This window comes from Oncorhynchus nerka, unplaced genomic scaffold (genome assembly GCF_034236695.1).
Source record: "Oncorhynchus nerka isolate Pitt River unplaced genomic scaffold, Oner_Uvic_2.0 unplaced_scaffold_1931, whole genome shotgun sequence".
NCBI classification, from domain to species: domain Eukaryota; kingdom Metazoa; phylum Chordata; class Actinopteri; order Salmoniformes; family Salmonidae; genus Oncorhynchus; species Oncorhynchus nerka.
Genome location: NW_027039395.1, coordinates 8050 through 20106, shown reverse-complemented (window position 1 = coordinate 20106; position 12057 = coordinate 8050). Strand labels below are relative to the sequence as shown.

Below are 12057 nucleotides of genomic sequence, written 5' to 3'. Positions count from 1 at the left end.
GCGACTATACCCTACGACTATACATACGACTATACCCTACGACTATACCCTACGACTATACATACGACTATACCTGCGACTATACATACGACTATACCTGCGACTATACATACGACTATACCTGCGACTATACATACGACTATACCTGCGACTATACCTGCGACTATACCCTACGACTATACCCGCGACTATACCTGCGACTACACCTACGACTATACTCTACGACTATACCTACGACTACGACTATACCTACGACTATACCTGCGACTATACCTACGACTATACCCTACGACTATACCCTACGACTATACATACGACTATACCTGCGACTATACATACGACTATACCTGCGACTATACATACGACTATACCTGCGACTATACATACGACTATACCTGCGACTATACCCTCGACTATACCCTACGACTATACCCTAACGACTATACCTGCGACTACACCTACGACTATACTCTACGACTATACCTACGACTCGACTATATCTACGACTATACCTGCGACTATACCTACGACTATACCCTCACGACTATACCTACGACTATACCCTACGACTATACCCTACCACTATACCTACGTACTATACCCTACGACTATACCTCCTACGACTACACTCTACGACTATGCCCTACGACTATACCTCGACTATATTTCGACTATACCTACGACTATACCTGCGACTATACATACGACTATACCTGCGACTATACCTGCTGACTATACCTGCGACTATACCTGCGACTATACCTGCGACTATACCTGCGGCTACGACTATACCTGCGACTATACCTGCGTACTATACCTGCGACTATACCTCACGACTATACCCTACGACTACACCTTACGACTATACCTACGACCATCCATACAACTATACCCTACTTACTATACCTACGACTCATACCTTACGACTATACTACTACGACTACACCTACGACTATACCCTACGACTATACCTACGACTATACCTACGACTATACCTACGACCATACCTCCGACTATACCCTACGACTATACCCTACGACTATACCTGCGACTACGACCTTACATGCGACTATACATACGACTATACATACGACTATACCCTACGACTATACCCTACGACTATACCTGCGACTATACATACGACTATACCTGCGACTATACATACGACTATACCTGCGACTATACATACGACTATACCTGCGACTATACATACGACTATACCTGCGACTATACATACGACTATACCTGCGACTATACCTACGACTATACCCTACGACTATACCTGCGACTATACATACGACTATACCTGCGACTATACATACGACTATACATACGACTATACCTGCGACTATACCCTACGACTATACCTGCGACTACGACTATACATACGACTATACCCTACGACTATACCTACGACTATACCCTACGACTATACCTACGACTATACCTACGACTATACCTGCGACTATACCTACGACTATACATACGACTATACCCTACGACTATAACTGCGACTATACATACGACTATACCTGCGACTATACATACGACTATACCTGCGACTATACATACGACTATACCTGCGACTATACCTACGACTATACCCTACGACTATACCTGCGACTATACCTACGACTACACCTACGACTATACTCTACGACTATACCTACGACTACGACTATACCTACGACTATACCTGCGACTATACCTACGACTATACCCTACGACTATACCTACGACTATACCCTACGACTATACCCTACGACTATACCCTACGACTATACCCTACGACTATACCCTACGACTATACCTACGACTATACCCTACGACTATACCCTACGACTATACCTACGACTATACCTACGACTATACCTACGACTATACCTGCGACTATACATGCGACTATACCTGCGACTATACCTGCGACTATACCTACGACTACGACTATACCTGCGACTATACCTGCGACTATACCTGCGACTATACCCTACGACTATACCCTACGACTACACCTACGACTATACCTACGACCATCCATACGACTATACCCTACGACTATACCCCACAACTATACCTACGACTATACCCTACGACTACACCTACGACTATACCCTACGACTATACCTACGACTATACCTACGACTATACCTACGACCATACCTACGACTATACCCTACAACTATACATGCGACTATACCCTACGACTATACCCTACGACTATACCTACGACTATACCTACGACCATACCTACGACTATACCCTACGACTATACCTGCGACTATACCTACGACTATACCCTACGACTATAACTGCGACTATACATACGACTATACCCTACGACTATACCTGCGACTATACATGCGACTATACCTGCGACTATACCTGCGACTATACCTACGACTACATATACCTGCGACTATACCTGCTACAACTATACCTGCGACTATACCCTACGACTATACCCTACGACTACACCCTACGACTATACCTACGACCATCCATACGACTATACCCTACGACTATACCCCACAACTATACCTACGACTATACCCTACGACTACACCTACGACTATACCCTACGACTATACCTACGACTATACCTACGACCATACATGCGACTATACCCTACGACTATACCCTACGACTATACCTACGACTATACCTACGACCATACCTACGACTATACCCTACAACTATACATGCGACTATACCCTACGACTATACCCTACGACTATACATGCGACTATACCTGTGACTATACCTGCGACTATACCTGCGACTATACCTACGACTATACCTGCGACTATACCTACGACTATACCTGCGACTATACCTGCGACTATACCTGCGACTATACCCTACGACTATACCCTACGACTATACCTGGGACTATACCTACGACTATACCTGGGACTATACCTACAACTATACCTACGACTATACCTATGACTATACCCTACGACTATACATACGACTATACCCTACGACTATACCTGGGACTATACCTACGACTATACCTACGACCATACCTACGACTATACCCTACAACTATACCCTACGACTATACCTGGGACTATACCTACGACTATACCTGCGACTATACCTGCGACAATCCATACGACTATACCTCTTCCAACAGGTGATCAGGGACTACACTACTCCACCCAATGAAGAGCTGTCCAGGGATCTGGTCAACAAACTGAAGCCCTATATCAGGTACAGGATCCTCATAACACATTCTGTGAAATACTCTGTTTATACAGTGCATTCGGGAAAGTATTCAGACCCCTTAACATTTTCCCACATTTTGTTATGTTACAGCCTTATTCTAAAATGGATTAAATTGTCCCCCCCCATCAATCTACACACACAACCCCATAATGACATGACAATACCCCATAATGACATCACACAACCCCATAATGACATGACAATACCCCATAATGACATCACACAACCCCATAATGACATGACAATACCCCATAATGACATCACACAACCCCATAATGACAATATGAAAATGTTTTTTTATCAATTTTTGGCAAATGTATTACTAATATAAAAAAAACAGATACCTTATTTACATAAGTATTTTTTCTTTTTACACCTTATTTACATAAGTATTCAGACCCTTTACTGTGAGACTCGAAATTGAGCTCAGGTGCATCCTGTTTCCATTGATCGTCCTTGAAATGTTTCTACAACTTGATTGGAGTCCACCTGTGGTAAATTCAATTGATTGGACATGATTTTGGAAAGGCACACACCTGTCTATATAAAGTCTCAGCATGTCAGAGCAAAAACCAAGCCATGAGGTAGAAGGAATTGTCCGTAGAGCTCCGAGACAGGATTGTGTCGAGGCACAGACCTGGGGAAGGCTACCAAAACATTTCTGCAACATTGAAGATCCCCAAGAACACAGTGGCCTCCATCATTCTTAAATAGAAGAAGTTTGGAACCACCAAGACTTTCTAGAACTTTCCACCATGCCGAACTGAGCAATCGAGGGAGAAGGGCCTTGGTCAGGAGGTGACCAAGAACCCAATGGTCACTCTGACAGAGCTCTAGAGTTCCTCTGTGGAGATGGTTGTCCTTCTGGAAGGTTCTCCCATCTCTGCAGCACTCCACCAATCAGGCCTTTGGTAGAGTGGCCAGACGGAAGCCGCTCCTCGGTAAAGGCACATGACATGGAGTTTGCCATAAGGCACCTAAAGGACTCTTGAGTGAAACAAGATTCTCTGGTCTGATGAAACCAAGATTGAACTATTTTGGCCTGAATGCCAAGCATCACATCTGGAGGAAACCTGGCACCATCCCTACGGTGAAGCATGTTGGTGGCAGCATCATGCTGTGGTGATGTTTTTCAGCGACAGGGTCTGGAAGACTAGTCAGAATCGATGGAAAGATGAACGGAGCAAAGTACAGAGAGATCCTTGATGAAAACCAGAACACTCAGAACCTCAGACTGGGGTAAAGGTTCACCTTCAAACAGGACAACGACCCTAAGCACACAGCCAAGACAACACAGGAGTGGTTTCGGGACAAGTCTCTGAATGTCCTTGAGTGTCCCAGACAGAACCCGGACTTGAACCCAATCAACATCTCTGGAGAAACCTGAAAATAGCTGTGCAGCGACGCTCCCCATCCAACCTGACAGAGCTTGAGAGGATCTGCAGATAAGAATGATAGAAACTCCCCAAATACAGGTGTGCCAAGCTTGTAGCGTCATACCCAAGAAGACTGGAGGCTGTAATCGCTGCCAATGGTGCTTCAAGAAAGTAATGAGTAAAGGGTCTGAATACTTGTTATTTTATTTATTTATACATTTGCAAAAATGTATAAAGTTTTTGCTTTGTCATTATGGGGTATTGCTTTGTCATTATGGGGTATTGTGTGTAGATTGTGGGGGGGGGCAATTTAATCCATTTTAGAATAAGGCTGTAACGTAACAATGTGGAAAAAGTCAAGGTGTCTGAATACTTTCTGAATGCATTGTATGTCACATCTTACTGTGGAAATAGCATCTTGTGAATCATGTCTCAGGGTTGAGCTTGTACCACCATGTTGTTGTTGCAGCTTTCTCAATCAATGTCGACCTCTGTCAGCGAGCATGGGCAACGCAATCAAGTACATCAAGAAAGAAATCTCCAATATTCCAAGTCAATGCAAAGAGGAGGAGGTACATTCAGAATACAGTGTGTCAGTGGCCAGGTTGTGGTCAGAAAGATGTTTCACTCATCATATCCATATTACGTCTGGTCATTTTGTCTCTCTCCCCTTCCCATGTGGTCATTTTGTCTCCCCCCCCCCATGTGGTCATTTTGTCTCTCTCCCCCCCATGTGGTCATTTTGTCTCTCCCCCCATATGGTCATTTTGTCTCTCTCCCCCCATGTGGTCATTTTGTCTCCCCCCCCATGTGGTCATTTTGTCTCTCTCCCCCATGTGGTCATTTTGTCTCTCTCCCCCATGTGGTCATTTTGTCTCTCTCCCTTCCATATGGTCATTTTGTCTCTCTCCCCCATATGGTCATTTTGTCTCTCTCCCTCCCCATATGGTCATTTTCTCTCTCTCCCCCCATATGGTCATTTTGTCTCTCTCCCTTCCATATGGTCATTTTGTCTCTCTCCTTCCATATGGTCATTTTGTCTCTCTCCCTCCATATGGTCATTTTGTCTCCCCCCACCCCATATGGTCATTTTGTCTCTCTCCCCATGTGGTCATTTTGTCTCTCTCCCCTCCATATGGTCATTTTGTCTCTCTCCCCTCCATATGGTCATTTTGTCTCTCTCCCCCCATATGGTAATTTTGTCCCCCCCATATGGTAATTTTGTCCCCCCATATGGTAATTTTGTCTCCCCCCCCCCATATGGTCATTTTGTCTCTCTCTCCCCCATATGGTCATTTTATCTCTCTCCCCCCATGTGGTCATTTTGTCTCTCCCCCATATGGTCATTTTGTCTCTCTCCCCCTCCATAGGCGAAGACCAAACTGCTGACGTGTATAGACCAGTACATAGAGGAGAAGATAGTTCTGGCAGCCAAGGCCATATCTAAATACGCTATAGAGAAGATCAGTGATGGAGATGTCATTCTAGTTTATGGATGGTAAGAAAACAATAACGACTTTTAATCAAGAGGTCTGAGCCTCTTAGGGCCGGACACCTGGACACCGATTTAAGCCGAGTTAAATAGCACGGTCAATTGAGAATGTCCATTGAAATATCTTCAGTCCAGGCCTATTCTTAATCTGTGTCTGGGAAACCGCTCCAAGGTGTTAATGACTAAGTGGAATCTGTTCCAAGGTGTTAATGACTAAGTAGAAACCACTCCATGGTGTTAATGACTAAGTAGAAACAACTCCATGGTGTTAATGACTAAGTAGAAACCACTCCATGGTGTTAATGACTAAGTAGAAACCGCTCCATGGTGTTAATGACTAAGTAGAAACCACTCCAAGGTGTTAATGACTAAGTAGAAACCACTCCATGGTGTTAATGACTAAGTAGAAACCACTCCAAGGTGTTAATGACTAAGTAGAAACCACTCCAAGGTGTTAATGTGTTAATGACTAAGTAGAAACCACTCCATGGTGTTAATGACTAAGTAGAAACCACTCCATGGTGTTAATGACTAAGTAGAAACCACTCCATGGTGTTAATGACTAAGTAGAAACCACTCCAAGGTGTTAATGTGTTAATGACTAAGTAGAAACCACTCCATGGTGTTAATGACTAAGTAGAAACCACTCCATGGTGTTAATGACTAAGTAGAAACCGCTCCAAGGTGTTAATGACTAAGTAGAAACCACTCCATGGTGTTAATGACTAAGTAGAAACCACTCCATGGTGTTAATGTGTTAATGACTAAGTAGAAACCACTCCATGGTGTTAATGACTAAGTAGAAACCGCTCCAAGGTGTTAATGACTAAGTAGAAACCACTCCATGGTGATAATGACTAAGTAGAAATCACTCCAAGGTGTTAATGACTAAGTAGAAACCGCTCCATGGTGTTAATGACTAAGTAGAAACCGCTCCATGGTGATAATGACTAAGTAGAAACCACTCCATGGTGTTAATGACTAAGTAGAAACCACTCCATGGTGTTAATGACTAAGTAGAAACCACTCCATGGTGTTAATGACTAAGTAGAAACCACTCCATGGTGTTAATGACTAAGTAGAAACCACTCCATGGTGTTAATGTGTTAATGACTAAGTAGAAACCACTCCATGGTGTTAATGACTAAGTAGAAACCACTACATGGTGTTAATGTGTTAATGACTAAGTAGAAACCGCTCCATGGTGTTAATGACTAAGTAGAAACCGCTCCATGGTGTTAATGACTAAGTAGAAACCACTCCATGGTGTTAATGACTAAGTAGAAACCACTCCATGGTGTTAATGTGTTAATGACTAAGTAGAAACCACTCCATGGTGTTAATGACTAAGTAGAAACCGCTCCATGGTGTTAATGACTAAGTAGAAACCGCTCCATGGTGATAATGACTAAGTAGAAACCACTCCATGGTGTTAATGACTAAGTAGAAACCGCTCCATGGTGTTAATGACTAAGTAGAAACCACTCCATGGTGTTAATGACTAAGTAGAAACCGCTCCATGGTGATAATGACTAAGTAGAAACCACTCCATGGTGTTAATGACTAAGTAGAAACCACTCCATGGTGTTAATGTGTTAATGACTAAGTAGAAACCACTCCAAGGTGATAATGACTAAGTAGAAACCACTCCATGGTGTTAATGACTAAGTAGAAACCGCTCCATGGTGTTAATGACTAAGTAGAAACCACTCCATGGTGTTAATGACTAAGTAGAAACCGCTCCATGGTGATAATGACTAAGTAGAAACCACTCCATGGTGTTAATGACTAAGTAGAAACCACTCCATGGTGTTAATGTGTTAATGACTAAGTAGAAACCACTCCAAGGTGTTAATGACTAAGTAGAAACCACTCCATGGTGTTAATGACTAAGTAGAAACCACTCCATGGTGTTAATGACTAAGTAGAAACCACTCCATGGTGTTAATGACTAAGTAGAAACCACTCCATGGTGTTAATGACTAAGTAGAAACCACTCCAAGGTGATAATGACTAAGTGGAATCTGTTCCAAGGTGTTAATGACTAAGTGGAATCTGTTCCAAGGTGTTAATGACTAAGTGGAATCTGTTCCAAGGTGTTAATGACTAAGTGGAATCTGTTCCAAGGTGTTAATGACTAAGTAGAAACCACTCCAAGGTGTTAATGACTAAGTAGAAACCACTCCATGGTGTTAATGACTAAGTAGAAACCGCTACATGGTGTTAATGTGTTAATGACTAAGTAGAAACCACTCCAAGGTGATAATGACTAAGTGGAATCTGTTCCAAGGTGTTAATGACTAAGTGGAATCTGTTCCAAGGTGTTAATGACTAAGTGGAATCTGTTCCAAGGTGTTAATGACTAAGTAGAAACCGCTACATGGTGTTAATGACTAAGTAGAAACCACTCCATGGTGTTAATGACTAAGTAGAACCACTCCAAGGTGTTAATGACTAAGTAGAAACCACTCCAAGGTGTTAATGACTAAGTAGAAACCACTCCATGGTGTTAATGACTAAGTAGAAACCGCTACATGGTGTTAATGACTAAGTGGAATCCGCTCCAAGGTGTTCATGTATAAGTGTTGTACTGACAGTCACAGAGACCAGGGTTTGAGTCGCGGTTGGGATACACCCCAAATTCACTACATTACAATACAATACATAACTGATCTCCCATCCTGTCTCTCACCTGTAAAGTCTATCCAATCCTCTCAACTCTACAGTAGTACCACCTTAGAGTATAGGACAGGGGTACTCAACTCTACAGTAGTACCACCTTAGAGTATAGGACAGGGGTACTCAACTCTACAGTAGTACCACCTTAGAGTATAGGACAGGGGTACTCAACTCTACAGTAGTACCACCTTAGAGTATAGGACAGGGGTACTCAACTCTACAGTAGTACCACCTTAGAGTATAGGACAGGGGTACTCAACTCTGACCCTACGAGGTCCAGAGCCTGCTGCTTTTCTGATCTACCTGATAATTAAATGCACACCTGGTCTCCCAGGTCTAAATCAGTCCCTGCTGTCCCCAGTCCAGCTGGCCGTGCTGCTGCTCCAGTTTCAACTGTTCTGCCTTATTATTATTGGACCATGCTGGTCATTTATGAACATTTGAACATCTTGGCCATGTTCTGTTATAATCTCCACCCGGCACAGCCAGAAGAGGACTGGCCACCCCTCATAGCGTGGTTCCTCTCTAGGTTTCTTCCTAGGTTTTGGCCTTTCTAGGGAGTTTTCCTAGCCACCGTGCTTCTACACCTGCATTGTTTGCTGTTTGGGGTTTTAGGCTGGGTTTCTGTACAGCACTTTGAGATATCAGCTGATGTACGAAGGGCTTTGTAAATAAATTTGATTTGATTAGAGGGGAACAGTGGGGGTAAAATGCAGTGGACTTGGCTTCGAGGTTCAGAGTTGAGTTTGAGGGTTAGAGGTCGGTTGTGCCTGCGTCCTTCGCCCCCTTATTAGCAGATCTGGGACCAGGCTAGGGGGTCAGTCAGGAACTCATCAGTTGTTGATGTCATTATCCTGTCCTTCCGTAGCTCGTCCCTGGTGAACCACATCCTGTGCGAGGCGTTTGAGAAGAGCAGGAAGTTCCGTGTTATTGTGGTGGACAGCCGGCCTCGTCTGGAGGGAAGGGAGGCTCTGAGACGTCTCGTACAGAGAGGCATCCAGCTGCACTCTACGTCCTCATTTCTGCGCTCTCATACATACTACCTGAGGTAACCTAGTCCTCATACATACTACCTGAGGTAACCTAGTCCTCATACATACTACCTGAGGTAACCTAGTCCTCATACATACTACCTGAGTGTAACCTAGTCCTCATACATATTACCTGAGGTAACCTAGTCCTCATACATACTACCTGAGGTAACCTAGTCCTCATACATACTACCTGAGGTAACCCTAGTCCTCATACATACTACCCGAGGTAACCTAGTCCTCATACATACTACCCGAGGTAACCTAGTCCTCATACATACTACCTGAGGTAACCTAGTCCTCATACATACTACCTGAGGTAACCTAGTCCTCATACATACTACCTGAGGTAACCTAGTCCTCATACATACTACCTGAGGTAACCTAGTCCTCATACATACAGTGGGGCAAAAAAGTATTTAGTCAGCCACCAATTGTGGAAGTTCTCCACTTAAAAGATGAGAGGCCTGTAATTTTCATCATAGGTACACTTCAACTATGACAGACAAATTAGAAATGATGATTAAAAATGATTTTTAATGAATTTATTTGCAAATTATGGTGGAAAATAAGTGGAAAAAGTGAAAACTTAAATACAGAAATATTTCATTTCCACCCCTTTGCTATGATACTTGACAATTTCATTTGATCATCCTTGAGATGTCACTACAACTTGATTGGAGTCCACCTGTGGCCAATTCAATTGTTTGGACATGATTTAGAAAGAAACGCCTGTCTATGTAAGGTCCCACAGTTGACAGTGCAGGTCAGAGCAGAAACTATATCATGAAGTTCAAGGAACTGTCCGTAGATATCCGAGAGAATTGTGATGAGGCATATATCTGGGGAAGGATATGAAACAATTTCTACAGTGTATAAGGTTTCCCAGAGCACAGTGGTCTCCATCATTGGGAAATGGGAAAAAATATGTAACTACCCAGACTAGAGCTGGATGTCTGACCAAACTGGGCAAGAAGGACCTTGGTCAGGAGGTGACCAAGAACCCAATGACCAGTCTGATAAAACTACAGAGTTTCTTGGCTGAGATGGGAGAACCTGCCAGAAGGACAACGGTCTCTACCGCATTTCACCAAGCTGGGCATTATGGAGAGTGGCCAGATGGAAGCCATGGGTGTGAATACTTATGTAAATGATATATTTCTGTATTTCATTTTCAATAAATTTGCAACCATTTTCTAAACATGTTTTCACAGTCATTATGGGTGAGCTACAAAATCTATTAAATCTGTTTAGAATTCCGTCTCTTTCTGGAGGCACTGTAGAAATCGTGAGGTCGCAGTAAATATCGTATCAAATGACACCTAAATATCGCAATAACATTGTGTCATCCTGGCAGTAGCCAGCCTACCACCCTGATGTGGGCACAAAACAGTTGACTGCCTCCTAGAGGACTGGAGGTGTCATTGCACTGTGGAACTTTATAATTTATGCACTTGTTGATTTATCCCGTCGTGGACCTCTTGTGATAATCCAAAATCCCAGTGAAAAGTTTTCCTTACAATGTTATTTTGGTTTAACTCTTCCTTGTTCTTTTAACTAACCTCCCCACAGCACATGTGTCCGTTTTATAAGTGGTCTAATTTAACTAAAAATTCCCATCATTAAACTTGCCCTTTCCCCCAGGTGTGGGTGTTCCTGGTGCCCATGCCCTGCTTTGGCTAATGGCTATGTGATGTCTCGTGTGGGCACATCTCAGATAGCTCTGGTGGCCAGGGCGTTCAACGTGCCAGTTCTGGTCTGCTGTGGAAACATACAAGTTCCTGTGAGAGATTACAGACTGACTCCTTTGTCTCAATGAGCTGTTAAGGTGACAAGCATTCATTTAGCCTTCTTGAGTTTATTATTTAATAAGTAAGGCACTGAGAACCTAAGGATTATGTGATAACTCCCGACAGAGGGCTGCTCTGAGCCTAGGTCGGAAACTCCCTCTAAAAAGGACTGTTTATCACACAATAATTTCGAGTTCAGCACCTTGTAACTTTTATAAAACAGTTAGCCAAATTATAAAAATAAAAGATTAACCATATGTTTTCATTTAAAAACATGAACATTTTTAATGAGTAAATTAGTTTTATTTCATCCTTCCACCAGACTGATATAGTTTGTGTAAAAGCCAGTTGTTTGTTCTGTCGTTCATTCTGTTGGGATGGTTTGACTGAGTCGTTCATTCTATTGGGATGGTTTGACCTAGCCGTTCATTCTATTGGGATGGTTTGACCCAGTCGTT

At 43.0% G+C, this 12057-nt stretch overlaps 1 protein-coding gene across 1 annotated transcript in view; it reads left to right on the top strand.

Moving 5' to 3' along the window:
- The window catches only part of LOC135567618 (translation initiation factor eIF2B subunit delta-like), a gene marked incomplete at both ends in the record, with an annotated part of 46293 nt that extends 34701 nt beyond the window's left edge, over positions 1–11592 (top strand). Inside the window, 5 exons of the mRNA XM_065014904.1 lie at positions 3140–3216; positions 5077–5179; positions 5978–6105; positions 9647–9826; positions 11454–11592. Of these exons, the coding sequence (XP_064870976.1) occupies positions 3140–3216; positions 5077–5179; positions 5978–6105; positions 9647–9826; positions 11454–11592 (627 nt within the window). The remainder of the gene's footprint in view (positions 1–3139; positions 3217–5076; positions 5180–5977; positions 6106–9646; positions 9827–11453) is intronic.
- Positions 11593–12057: the final 465 nt, after the last annotated feature.